This window comes from Colletes latitarsis, unplaced genomic scaffold (genome assembly GCF_051014445.1).
Source record: "Colletes latitarsis isolate SP2378_abdomen unplaced genomic scaffold, iyColLati1 scaffold0013, whole genome shotgun sequence".
Classification (NCBI taxonomy): domain Eukaryota; kingdom Metazoa; phylum Arthropoda; class Insecta; order Hymenoptera; family Colletidae; genus Colletes; species Colletes latitarsis.
In genome coordinates, this window is record NW_027488368.1 from 17,024,079 (window position 1) to 17,038,154 (window position 14,076).

Genomic DNA, 14,076 nt, shown 5'->3' on the forward strand with positions numbered 1-14,076 from the left:
TTTTCTGGTTTGGATCCCGTAGTAATGAGATTCCACACCGAAACAGTCAACTAAACCTGGTTGCGATTAATATTTGGGAGGATAACGCTGGTTATGTCTTGGTTAGGTCTGGGATTTGCCCTCATCTGGCTCGTATTTTCGCATTTTTCGCATACTTGTTGGCCAGATCCTGGGCTTTTTCTGGTTTGGATCACGTAGTAATGTGGTTCTACACCGAAACAGTCAATTAAACCTGGTTGCGATTAGTACTTTAGAAGATGACGATGGTTATGTCTGGGTTAGTTCTGGGATTTGCCCTCATCTGGCTCGTACTTTCGCTTTTCTCGCATACTTGTTGGCCAGATCCTGGGCTTTTTCTGGTTTGGATCACGTAGTGATGTGGTACCACACTGAAACAGTCAATAAAATCTGGTTGCGATTAATATTTTAGAGGACAACGCCGGTTATGTCTGGGTTAGGTCAGGAATTTGCCCCCATCTGGCTCGTACTTTCGCACTTTTCGCATACTTGTTGGCCAGATCCTCGCCTTTTTCTGGTTTGGATCACGTAGTAATGTGGTACCACACTGAAACAGTCAAAAATATCTGGTTCCGATTAGTATTTTAGAGGATAACTCCGGTGATGTCTTGGTTAGGTCTGGTATTTGCCCTCATCTGGCTCGTACTTTCGCATTTTTAGCATACTTGTTGGCCAGATCCTGGGCTTTCTCTGGTTTGGATCACGTAGTAATATGGTACCACACAGAAACAGTCAATAGAAGCAGGCTCCGAATAGTATTTTAGAGTATAATGCTGGTTATGTCTGGGTTAGTTCTGGTATTTGCCCTCATCTGGCTCGTACTTTCGCTGTTTTCGCATACTTGATGGCCAGATCCTGGGCTTTTTTTGGTTTGGATCACGTAGTAATGTGGTACCACACTGAAACAGTCAATAAAGGCTGGTCCCGATTAGTAGTTTAGAGGATAACGCTGGTTACGTCTGGGTTAGTTCTGGTATTTGCAATCGTCTGGCTCATACCTTCGCGTTTTTCGCCTACCTGTTAGCCAGATCCTGGGTTTTTTCTGGTTTGGATCCCGTAGTAATGTGGTTCCACACCGAAACAGTCAATTAAACCCTGGTTGCGATTAATATTTTGGAGGATAACGCCGGTTATGTCTGGGTTAGGTCAGGAATTTGCCCTCATCTGGCTCGTACTTTCGCAATTTTCGCATACTTGTTGGCCAGATCCTCGCCTTTTTCTGGTTTGGATCACGTAGTAATGTGGTACCACACTGAAACAGTCAAAATAATCTGGTTCCGATTAGTATTTTAGAGGATAACGCAGGTTACGTCTGGGTTAGTTCTCGTATTAACAATCATCTGGCTCATACTTTCGCGTTCTTCGCATACTTGTTGGCCAAATCCTGGGTTATTTCTGGTTTGGATCCCATAGTAATGTAGTTCCACACCGAAACAGTCAATTAAACCTGGTTGCGATTAATATTTTGGGGGATAACGCCGGTTATGTCTCGGTAAGGTCTGGGATATGCCCTCATCAGGCACGTACCTTCGCAATTTTCGCCTACTTGTTGGCAAGATCCTCGGCTTTTTCTGGTTTGGATCACGTAGTAATGCGGTACCACACCGAAGCAGTCAATTAAACCTGGTTGCGATTAATATTTTAGAGGATAACGCCGGTGATGTCTTGGTTAGGTCTGGTATTTGCCCTCATCTGGCTCGTACTTTCGCATTTTTCGCCTACTTGTTGGCCAGATCCTGGGCATTATTTGGTTTGGATCTGGTAGAAATGTGGTACCACACTGAAACAGTCAATTAAACCTGGTTGCGATTAATATTTTAGAGGACAACGCCGGTTATGTCTGGGTTAGGTCAGGAATTTGCCCTCATCTGGCTCGTACTTTCGCACTTTTCGCATACTTGTTGGCCAGATCCTCGCCTTTTTCTGGTTTGGATCACATAGTAATGTGGTACCACACTGAAACAGTCAAAAAAATCTGGTTCCGATTAGTATTTTAGAGGATAACGCCGGTGATGTCTTGGTTAGGTCTGGTATTTGCCCTCATCTGGCTCGCACTTTCGCATTTTTAGCATACTTGTTGGCCAGATCCTGGGCTTTCTCTGGTTTGGATAACGTAGTAATATGGTACCACACAGAAACAGTCAATAGAAGCAGGCTCCGAATAGTATTTTAGAGTATAATGCTGGTTATGTCTGGGTTAGTTCTGGTATTTGCCCTCATCTGGCTCGTACTTTCGCTGTTTTCGCATACTTGATGGCCAGATCCTGGGCTTTTTTTGGTTTGGATCACGTAGTAATGTGGTACCACACTGAAACAGTCAATAAAGGCTGGTCCCGATTAGTATTTTAGAGGATAACGCTGGTTACGTCTGGGTTAGTTCTGGTATTTGCAATCGTCTGGCTCATACCTTCGCGTTTTTCGCCTACCAGTTAGCCAGATCCTGGGTTTTTTCTGGTTTGGATCCCGTAGTAATGTGGTTCCACACCGAAACAGTCAATTAAACCCTGGTTGCGATTAATATTTTGGAGGATAACGCCGGTTATGTCTGGGTTAGGTCAGGAATTTGCCCTCATCTGGCTCGTACTTTCGCAATTTTCGCATACTTGTTGGCCAGATCCTCGCCTTTTTCTGGTTTGGATCACGTAATAATGTGGTACCACACTGAAACAGTCAAAAAAATCTGGTTCCGATTAGTATTTTAGAGGATAACGCAGGTTACGTCTGGGTTAGTTCTCGTATTAACAATCATCTGGCTCATACTTTCGCGTTCTTCGCATACTTGTTGGCCAAATCCTGGGTTATTTCTGGTTTGGATCCCATAGTAATGTGGTTCCACACCGAAACAGTCAATTAAACCTGGTTGCGATTAATATTTTGGAGGATAACGCCGGTTATGTCTCGGTAAGGTCTGGGATATGCCCTCATCTGGCACGTACCTTCGCAATTTTCGCCTACTTGTATGCAAGATCCTCGGCTTTTTCTGGTTTGGATCACGTAGTAATGCGGTACCACACCGAAGCAGTCAATTAAACCTGGTTGCGATTAATATTTTAGAGGATAAGGCCGGTTATCTCTCGGTTAGGTCTGGTATTTGCCTTCATCTGGCTCGTTCTTTCGCATTTTTCGCATACTTGTTGGCCATATCCTCGCCATTTTCTAGTTTGGATCACGTAGTAATGCGGTGCCACACCGAAACTGTCAACTAAACCTGGTTGCGATTAATATTTTTGAGGATAGCGCCGGTTATGTCTCGGTTAGGTCTGGCATTTGCCCTCATCTGGCTCGTACTTTCGCATTTTTCGCCTACTTGTTGGCCAGATCCTGGGCATTATTTGGTTTGGATCTGGTAGAAATGTGGTACCACACTGAAACAGTCAATAAAGCTGGTTCCGATTAGAATTTTAGAGGATAACGCCGGTTATGTCTGGGTTAAGTCTGGTATTTGCCCTTGTCAAGCTCGTACTTTCGCCTTTTTCGCTTACTTGTTGGCCAGATCCTGGCCTTATTCTGGCTTGGACCACGTAGTAATGAGGTACCACACTGAAACAGTCAATTAAACCTGGTTCCGATTAATATTTTAGAGGATAACGCAGGTTATGTCTAGGTTAGTTCTGGTATTTGCAATCATCTGGCTCATTCCTTCGCGTTTTTCGCCTACTTGTTGGCTAGATCCTGGGTTTTTTCAGTTTGGATCCCGCAGTAATGTGGTTCCACACCGAAACAGTCAATGAAACCTGGTTGCGATGAATATTTTGGAGGATAACGCTGGTTATGTTTGGGTTTGTTCTGGTATTTGTAGTCATCTGACACGTACTTTCGCATTTTTCGCATAATTGATGGCCAGATCCTGGGCTTCTTTAGGTTTGGATCACGTCGTAATGTGGTACCACACTGAAACAGTCAATTAAACCCGGTTGGGATTAATATTTTAGAGGATAACGCTGGTTATGTCTGGGTTAATTCTGGTATTTGCAATCATCTGGTTCATACCTTCACGTATTTCGCCTACTTGTTGGCCAGATCCTGGTTTTTTTCTGGTTTGGATCCCGTAGTAATGTGGTTCCACACTGAAACAGTCAAAAAAATGTGGTTCCAATTAGTATTTTAAAGGATAACGCATGTTATGTCTCGGTTAGGTCTGGGATTTCCCATCATCAGGTTCGTGCTTTCGTATTTTTCGCAAACTTGTTGGCCAGATCCTAGGCTTTTTCTGGTTTGGATCACGTACTAATGTGGTACCACACTGGACCAGTCAATAGAAGCTGGTTCCGAATAGTATTTTAGAGGATAACGCTGATTATATCTGGGTTAGGTCTGGGATTTGCCCTCATCTGGCTTGTACATTCGCATTTTTCGCTTACTTGTTGGCCAGATCCTGGCCTGTTTCCGGGTTGGACCACGTAGTAATGAGGTACCACACGGAAACAGTCAATAAAAGCTGGTCCCGATTAGTATTTTAGAGTATAATGCTGGTTATGGCTGGGTTAGTTCTGGTATTTGCAACCATCTGGCTCATACTTTCGCGATTTCGCATACTTGTTGGCCAGATCCTGGGTTTTTTCTGGTTTGGCTCCCGTAGTAATGAGATTCCACACCGAAACAGTCAACTAAACCTGGTTGCGATTAATATTTGGGAGGATAACGCTGGTTATGTCTTGGCTAGGTCTGGGATTTGCCCTCATCTGGCTCGTATTTTCGCATTTTTCGCATACTTGTTGGCCAGATCCTGGGCTTTTTCTGGTTTGGATCACGTAGTAATGTGGTTCTACAACGAAACAGTCAATTAAACCTGGTTGCGATTAGTATTTTAGAGGATGACGATGGTTATGTCTGGGTTAGGTCAGGAATTTGCCCTCATCTGGCTCGTACTTTCGCATTTTTCGCCTACTTTTTGGCCAGATCCTGGGCATTATTTGGTTTGGATCTGGTAGTAATGTGGTACCACACTGAAACAGTCAATAAAAGCTGGTTCCGATTAGAATTTTAGAGGATAACGCCGGTTATGTCTCGGTTAGGTCTGGGATATGCCCTCATCTGGCACGTACCTTCGCAATTTTCGCCTACTTGTTGGCAAGATCCTCGGCTTTTTCTGGTTTGGATCACGTAGTAATGCGGTACCACACCGAAGCAGTCAATTAAACCTGGTTGCGATTAATATTTTAGAGGATAAGGCCGGTTATCTCTCGGTTAGGTATGGTATTTGCCTTCATCTGGCTCGTACTTTCGCATTTTTCGCATACTTGTTGGCCATATCCTCGCCATTTTCTAGTTTGGATCACGTAGTAATGCGCTGCCACACCGAAACTGTCAACTAAACCTGGTTGCGATTAATATTTTTGAGGATAGCGCCGGTTATGTCTCGGTTAGGTCTGGTATTTGCCCTCATCTGGCTCGTACTTTCGCATTTTTCGCCTACTTTTTGGCCAGATCCTGGGCATTATTTGGTTTGGATCTGGTAGTAATGTGGTACCACACTGAAACAGTCAATAAAAGCTGGTTCCGATTAGAATTTTAGAGGATAACGCCGGTTATGTCTGGGTTAAGTCTGGTATTTGCCCTTGTCAGGCTCGTACTTTCGCCTTTTTCGCTTACTTGTTGGCCAGATCCTGGCCTTATTCTGGCTTGGACCACGTAGTAATGAGGTACCACACTGAAACAGTCAATTAAACCTGGTTCCGATTAATATTTTACAGGATAACGCTGGTTATGTCTGGGTTAGTTCTGGTATTTGCAATCATCTGGCTCGCACTTTCGCATTTTTCGCATACTTGATGGCCAGATCCTGGGCTTTTTTTGGTTTGGATCACGCAGTAATGTGGTACCACATTGAAACAGACAATAAAAGCTGGTTCCGATTAGTATTTTAGAGGATAACGCCGGTTATGTCTGGGTTAAGTCTGGTATTTCCCCTTATCTGGCTCGTACTTTCGCCTTTTTCGCTTACTTGTTGACCAGATCCTGGCCTTATTCTGGCTTGGACCACGTAGTAATGATGTACCACACTGAAACAGTCAATTAAACCTGGTTCCGATTAATATTTTAGAGGATAACGCAGGTTATGTCTAGGTTAGTTCTGGTATTTGCAATCATCTGGCTCATACCTTCGCGTTTTTCGCCTACTTGTTGGCTAGATCCTGGGTTTTTTCAGTTTGGATCCCGTAATAATGACGCTCCACACCGAAACAGTCAATTAAACCTGGTTCCGATTAATATTTTAGAGGATAACGCAGGTTATGTCTAGGTTAGTTCTGGTATTTACAATCATCTGGCTCATACCTTCGCGTTTTTCGCCTACTTGTTGGCCAAATCCTGGGTTTTTCTGGTTTGGATCCCGTACTAATGTGGTTCCACACCGAAACAGTCAATTAAACCTGCTTGCGATTAATATTTTGGAGGATAACGCCGGTTATGTCTCGGTTAGGTCTGCGATTTGCCCTCAATTGGCTCTTACTTTCGCATTTCTCGCATACTTGTTGGCCAGATCCTGGCCTTTTTCTGGCTTTGACAACGTAGTAATGTGGTACCACACTGAAACAGTCAATTAAACCTGGATCCGATTAATATTTTAGAGGATAACGCCGGTTATGTCTGGGTTAGGTCTGGGATTTGCCCTCATCTGTCTCATACTTTCGCATTTTTCGCATACTTGTTGGCCAGATCCAGGGCTTTTTCTGGTTTGGATCGCGTACTAATGCGGTACCACTCCGAAACAGTCAATTAAACCTGGTTGCGATTAATATCTTAGAGGATAACGCCGGTTATGTCTCGGTTAGGTCTGGGATTTGCCATCATCTGGCTCGTGCTTTCGTATTTTTCGCATACTTGTTGGCCAGATCCTAGGCTTTTTCTGGTTTGGATCACGTACTAATGTGGTACCACACTGGAACAGTCAATAGAAGCTGGTTCCGAATAGTATTTTAGAGGATAACGCTGGTTGTGTCTAGATTAGTTCTGGTAATTGCCCTCATCTGGCTTTCGCATTTTTCACTTACTTGTTGGCCAGATCTCGGGTTTTTTGTGGTTTGGATCCCGTCGTAATGTGGTTCCACACCGAAACAGTCAATTAAACCTGGTTGCGATTAATATTTTGGAGGACAACGCTGGTTATGTTTGGGTTAGTTCTGGTATTTGCAATCATCAGGCACATACGTTCGCATTTTTCACTTACTTGTCGGTCAGATCTCGGGTTTTTTGTGGTTTGGATCCCGTCATAATGTGGTTTCACACCGAAACAGTCAATTAAACCTGGTTGCGATTAATATTTTGGAGGATATCGCTGGTTATGTTTGGGTTAGTTCTGGTATTTGCAATCATCAGGCACATACTTTCGCATTTTCCGCATACTTGTTGTGCAGATCCTGGGTTTTCCCTGGTTTGGATAACGTAGTCATGTGGTACCACACCGAAACAGTCAACTAAACCTGGTTGCGATTAATATTTTAGAGGATAACGCCGGTTACGTCTTGGTTAGGTCTGGTATTTGCCCTCATGTGGCTCGAACTTTCGCATTTTTCGCATACTTGTTGGCCAGATCCTGGGCTTTTTCTGGCTTGGATCACGTAGTAATGTGGTACCACACTTTCAATAAAAGCTGGTTCCGATTAGTATTTTAGAGGATAACGCTGGTTATGCCTGGGTTAGTTCTGGTATTTGCAATCATCTGGCTCATACTTTCGCGTTTTTCGCATTCTTGTTGGGCAGATCCTGGGCTTTTTCTGGCTTGGATCACGTAGTAATGTGGTACCACACTTTCAATAAAAGCTGGTTCCGATTAGTATTTTAGAGGATAACGCTGGTTATGTCTGGGATAGTTCTGGTATTTGCAATCATCTGGCTCTTACTTTCGCGTTTCTCGCATACTAGTTGGCCAGATCCTGGGCTTCTTCTGGTTTGGATCACGTAGTAACGCGGTACCACACCGAAGCAGTCAATCAAACCAGGTTGCGATTAATATTTTAGAGGATAACGCAGGTTATGTCTGGGTTAGGTCTGGTATTTGCCCGCATCTAGCTCGCACTTTCACATTTGTTTAAAGATTGTATAATGCCGAGCGATTGTCCTCGGCCGCGATTACCGTTAATCCTGTTAACGTACAATTCGAAGGAGATTATCTCTAATAGGATTTGTACAGCAAACAGTGATAGAAAAACGCGTGTATTACTAGTTTTTCTGCCATCGGTAACGGCTCATTACCTTCGATTCGAGTGTGCCAACGGTGTTGATGACGTCAGTATCGTGAGAGAGTAGCGCGCAAATAATTAGACAAAGATAGACTGCCGAAAATTTAGACAGCGCCGCGGAACGATTAATTAGAGTACCACGGCGACGTCTTCGGCTGTCAATCCACACAGTCTCACAACGACTTCTGAAGAAGGCACATCGGCTCCCGACCGTGTCCGAACAGATTTCGAGCGAATCTCGAGAGTGAAATTCTCGAGATAAAGCTAGCAGACAATTAACCAATAAAGGGTGCAACGAGTCGATGTTCAGTCTGGTGCGGGTCCTCTGATTGACCTCGCACAGCTGAGGATTCATTAAAACTCAAACTAGCACTCATTAATTTTAGTCTTTGCTTATCAAACGAGTCGACTCTCGACTCGAATAAAAGCATTCAGGAGTTTCGTTCGGGAAAGTCCCAAACAAGCTCAATTTCTATTTTCTGTCTAGTTTGGAGGGCTCGAGAATACACCAATAAGGTGCTCGACCCCCCTCGTGCAGTATTATTTTGTCGTTTCAAGCGTATAAACGTTTGAAACACAGAGAAGTGGGCGAATACCGTTCAAACTTCTCTGTGATTGTCGTTCGGCTTAGGAGACACCGAAGGGAGGCACCTACGTGGTGAACCTCGAGGTGGGCTCACTGGAGTCAGGTCAGCGTCCACTTCGGACGCTTGACTTTCGGTCTTCGATTCCTTCCCTCTACAGACCCCGCCGGTGTAACGCTTAGAGGAGCACCTGTGCGGAGAGGTCAAGGAGTCGCGGGTCAGGCCCCCACGTAGTTCAAATACTGTCACGAATCACATCGAGTGGTGTATTCGTGCAGTGAACCACGTGCTGTCGGGCTTCGCAGTACAATTCTCGACCAACAAGTCATCTGTTGGAACGTTAAAGAGAAGCCGCAGATCGACGGTCGTGCCGTTGTCCTGCAGTGCGACTCGACGCACAGACTCCGTGGGCATACTCACGGGATCAGTGCATTTGGAGCCTTACAACCTCCACTTGCATCCCCGTCCACTAGACAATCGACTCAGTTCGGCGTCGAGAAGAAATTTAATTCTTTTCACGCCAGATATTAATTACAGTCCACTTGCGAGCTCGTATATTACGAGCGAGCGAAATTCTCCGCTCCTATACATTCGAATATCGAAGCCAGGAGCGTGAGGACACACACGCGGCGAATATACGTGTAACGTGTTTACGTGTCTAACACATTGCCGTGTTTTTCTGTTCACAGAACCTTGGCCTACCTCAACGTGCCGGTTCCGACCAGGAAATCGTTGAAAACAATTTAATAGGAATTTTCGATGTTTCTGATTGTTTATTTTATTTTTATTTTTATAATAAACAGTTTTTGAAAAAGAAAATCTTAAGTTCCCAACTCACTTCCCACAATAAAAATCCGATCCCTCTATCCGGACTTCGTCGTTAAAAGCATCAGCTTTTTAACATAAGGTCCTTCGAGCCGGATACTGAGGTAATCGGTAAAGGGAAGTGTTGGACATAATACACGAGAGTTTCTCCCGTGTACGGTTGTTTCGAAGTGTTTAACCTTCAACAGCCATGTCCGTTACTAAAGATCCCAAGTGGTCTGACCTTGAGGCACACCTCGAGGATTTGACCAGAGGGATGGAACGGATAAACAGGGCATCCATCAACCTTAAAAAGATGGGTCGAGCCAAGTACACAGAAAAAATTCTGGAGGAAAGGCTCAATTATGTAAACAGTCTGTGGCAACAGATGAACGATCAGTATAAGGTCGTGTGTAGGCTTCTCCCTCCTGGGGAACGACACTCTTACGAGCTGCTCCAACGGGATTTTATGGGGGAAACTGAAAACGAGTTTTTGGATTTTCAGGCTTATGTGTCTACGGAAATAACCCGTATCACGACTGGTCCAAGATCAGTAATGCCGGAAATCCAGCAATCAATACCGATCGAACTCCCGAAGATGAGGTTGGAGAAATTCGACGGGGATTCTTCGAAATGGGAACATTTCGAAGATCTATTTACCGCCGGAGTAATCAACAACCCCACTTTAACGGATGTACAGAGGTTACAATACCTGAACACCTGTATAACCGGGAGAGCCGCAGCCGCTATCGCATCGCTTGCGATAACGGATAAAAATTTCTCAGTGGCGTGGACGACCCTGAAAACAGAATTCGGGCTCCCACGCTTGGTGCTGATCAAGATTCTTGATCAGATACTGAGACTATCAAAAATCCGAAAAGGCGACCTGGCGAGTGTCCAGCAGGTCACCATCGGCTTTCGGCAAGCACTCGCTATACTTGCTAAAAAAGGAACTGTGGAAGAGCAGCTTAGCTGGCTGCTAACACACGTCGTAGCAAGTCAATTTGACGCTACGTTGCAAGGGGAATGGGAACGATCCCTCAAGATGTCAACGGAATATCCGTTGATTGAGGAGATCCTGAGATTCCTTGACCAGGAAGCACGCGCTATGACCGTCATTGAACATAACCGCAAAACTGCCTCAAAAAAGGAACATAAGCCACGAGTACGGAGTCATAACGCCGTCGTGGGCCCCCCCCCCCTGCGCAGCGGAAGTGCATAATTTGCGGACAAACGCATGCACTGACCGAATGCGGTGCATTTAAGAGTTTTTCCACAAGAGTGCGATACCAGCTCATAAGGGACAGACAAGGGTGTATAATCTGTCTGGCCCTAGATCATGACGCAAAGGGTTGCCGGAGCCAACACGTTTGTTCGAGATGCAGTGGCAGGCATCATGCCCTGTTGCATTTCGAGCAATACGAAAGAGAGGCTCCTAGCCAAAAGCCGAAAACGAAATTTTCGAACGGCAAGCGTGAGGAGCGGCGGGATAACGCCCCTCCACCGCGCCGTACGGCTAAGGCGAGAGCCGCCGATACCTCGACGACGCAAGCAACGACGTCACGGGCTACTACGTCACACTGTACTGCGAGTACAGACGTACCGAGGCCGGTGCTGTTAGCTACCGCGATCGTACGAGTGTACGGAGAAAACGGCGCGTCGCGTTTAACTCGCGCGCTGTTGGATCAAGGGTCCGAGACATCCTTCATCTCGGCGAGATTGAGGAATGACCTCAACCTCCCGAGGAGGAAAACCTCAGCCACGGTATCGGGCTTGGGGGGTGGTCGAACCCAACAAATTAAGTACAGTGTAGGGTTAAATCTGGGAGCGGCTAACGGGGTTACCCCGATGGTTTCGGCCAGAGCATACGTCGTGTCAAAAATCACGAACTATGCCTCGCCGTGTGTAAACGTGTTCAATGACGACGCGTTACGAAACCTTATGCTCGCAGACCCCGAACCCGCGTCCGGACAAAACATTGAAGTTTTGATCGGCGCGGATCTGTACGCCCAAGTTATTCGATCGGGATTCCGACGAATAGCGCCCGAAGGGCCAATTGCACAAGAAACTGCATTCGGCTGGATATTATCCGGACCAATAAATGCAGCAAGCAAGGCCCGGTGTCACGTGCGAACGTTGCATTGCAACGTACTTGAATCGCTGGATTACGCGATTCGACGGTTCTGGGAAATTGAAGAAATTCCCTCGACCTCAGTGCTTACAAAAGCTGAGGAAGAGTGTGAAACTCATTTCCAAAAGACTGTCGCACGGGATGCAACGGGACGGTTTATTGTCCGATTGCCGTTTAACCATCCGAAACCGGAAGAAGCGCTGGGAGATTCACTCCATATCGCTCTCTCCGCGCTGACCAGGATGAGAAGGAAATTGGACAAGGATCAGACCCTCGCACGAGAATATGAAGAATTTCTCGCGGAGTATGAGTCGTTGGAACACATGACTCGTATAGAGCCCTCTGAAAAATCCAGACTCTACATTCCGCATCGAGCGGTTATCCGAACGGAGAGTGCAACCACCAAACTGCGAGTCGTGTTTAACGCGACCAGCCGTACAGTGGGCGGACAATCCCTGAACGACATCCTACACGTAGGTCCGAAACTGCAGAACGACATCACGTCTGTTTTGACGAGATGGAGGCTGTACGAATACGTGCTGGTGGCCGATATCGAGAAAATGTTTCGGCAAATTCTCGTCGCCCCGCAGGATCGTCGTTTTCAGTGCATCTTATGGCGCACACCCGAAACCGAAGTGCTTAAAGCATTCGAGTTGAACACCGTTACGTACGGAACGGCGTGTGCACCGTATTTATCGATGCGTACTCTGCTCGAGTTGAAAAAACGGGACGGTGACAGATTTCCTCTCGCCGCTCCGATACTCGAGAAAGATATATACGTTGATGACGTATTTATGGGGGCACCCGACACGTCCTTGTTGGAAAAAATTCGTATTCAAGTTTGCGAACTCTTACAGGGCGGCGGGTTTAAATTGAGAAAGTGGGCTGGTAACTCGCAGAAATTACTACGAAACATCCCACAAAGCTCTCACTCCCACGCTGTCGACCTCACCTTGTTCGATGATTCCGAACTCAAGGTGCTTGGATTGCGATGGATACCATCGGGAGATTATTTCTATTTCAACCTGCAACGGTTCCAACCGGCTGCAGGTCCGATTACAAAGCGAACTTTGTTTTCTGAAATAGCCAAACTATACGATCCGCTCGGCTGGTTATCACCAGTCGTAATTCGCGCGAAGATTTTGATGCAGTCCCAATGGCTGGAGAAAATCCAGTGGGACGATCATGTCTCCGCGAATACGCTAAAAACGTGGAACACGTTTTGCGAGGATTGGAGCAGTTTGGAAAAAGTAAAATTTCCCAGATGGATCCGTTACGGAGCAGATGCAGTTTCGGTGGAATTACACGGATTCTGCGATGCTTCACTCGGAGCGTACTCGGCCGTCACGTATTTACGCGTGACGACCATGACCGAGGAAATTTTCACAACCTTGATCATGGCAAAAACGAGGGTGGCTCCGATTAAAACGCAGTCAATTCCGATTCTCGAATTGAACGGAGCCGTACTGCTTACCGAGCTCGCAGTGCACGTGGAACGGTCATTGTCCATAAAAATTGACCGTATAATCTGTTGGTCAGATTCCACCATTGCACTAGCTTGGTTGAAAAAACATGCTTCGACTTGGAAGGTTGTGATAGCCAACCGAGTCGCGAAAATCCAGACCATGCTTCCGAAAGCTGAATGGAGACATGTTCCCACCCGCTTCAATCCCGCGGATTTGAATTCGCGCGGTGTCGAAGCGGAGGAGCTCATTCAATCGAAGCTGTGGATTTCTGGTCCAGCATGGTTAAGACAACGAGAGGAAAATTGGCCGAAAACGCCTGATTCCATCGATACGACCGAGGGCAAGCGCATTCCGCACGCCCACGTTGCAACTCCAGACAAGGAATGGGAATTTGTATTCCGATTCTCAACCTGGAGTAAGCTACTTCGCGTGACTGCATATTGTCTCCGATTACGTAGACCGATGCAAGGTGAGCGAAGGTCGTTCGATGCCAACGTTGTCGAAGCATCAGAATTGAAGCTGGCCAAGGAAAGAATCGTCCGCTACATCCAGCGAACGCATTTTGCGGGCGAGTACCAGTGTTTAAAAAAGCACAGGGAAATTCCCGCAAAATCTCCGTTAAAAAGTCTGAACCCTTTCCTCGACACGAATGACGTTTTGAGGGTCGGTGGACGACTGGAGAATGCGACGCTGGCATGGGAAGCGAAGCACCCCATAATTCTGCCAAAACACCATGTGTCTACCATGATAATTCGGCAGTGCCACGTAAATACGTTGCACGGGGGCTTGCAGCTGACGATATCCATGGTAAAGCAACAATTTTGGATCCTCGGTTGCCGAACCACGGCTCGCAAGGTCATCCATCAATGTATGAAATGCGTAAGATGGAGGGC

General features: G+C 46.1%; 1 protein-coding gene across 1 annotated transcript; it reads left to right on the forward strand.

Moving 5' to 3' along the window:
• Window positions 1–9,797: 9,797 nt before the first annotated feature.
• LOC143350677 (uncharacterized) lies at window positions 9,798–13,700 on the forward strand. The gene is made up of 7 exons (XM_076782698.1): window positions 9,798–9,992; window positions 10,092–10,308; window positions 10,372–10,751; window positions 10,853–12,190; window positions 12,575–12,767; window positions 13,257–13,523; window positions 13,642–13,700. Exons 1-7 carry the CDS (start codon window positions 9,798–9,800, stop codon window positions 13,698–13,700), a joined length of 2,649 nt encoding a protein of 882 aa, XP_076638813.1.
• The last annotated feature ends 376 nt before the right edge of the window (window positions 13,701–14,076 follow it).

What these genes read in the sequence shown, in the direction of transcription:
- LOC143350677 (XM_076782698.1), top strand. Translation starts at nt 9,798, where the DNA reads ATGTCCGTTACTAAAGATCCCAAGTGGTCTGACCTTGAGGCACACCTC. An exon ending in CCCTGAACGACATCCTACAC is followed by an intron (nt 12,191 to 12,574) that starts GTAGGTCCGAAA and finishes GAACTCTTACAG; the next exon opens with GGCGGCGGGTTTAAATTGAG. An exon ending in ACGGTTCCAACCGGCTGCAG is followed by an intron (nt 12,768 to 13,256) that starts GTCCGATTACAA and finishes TCTGTTGGTCAG; the next exon opens with ATTCCACCATTGCACTAGCT.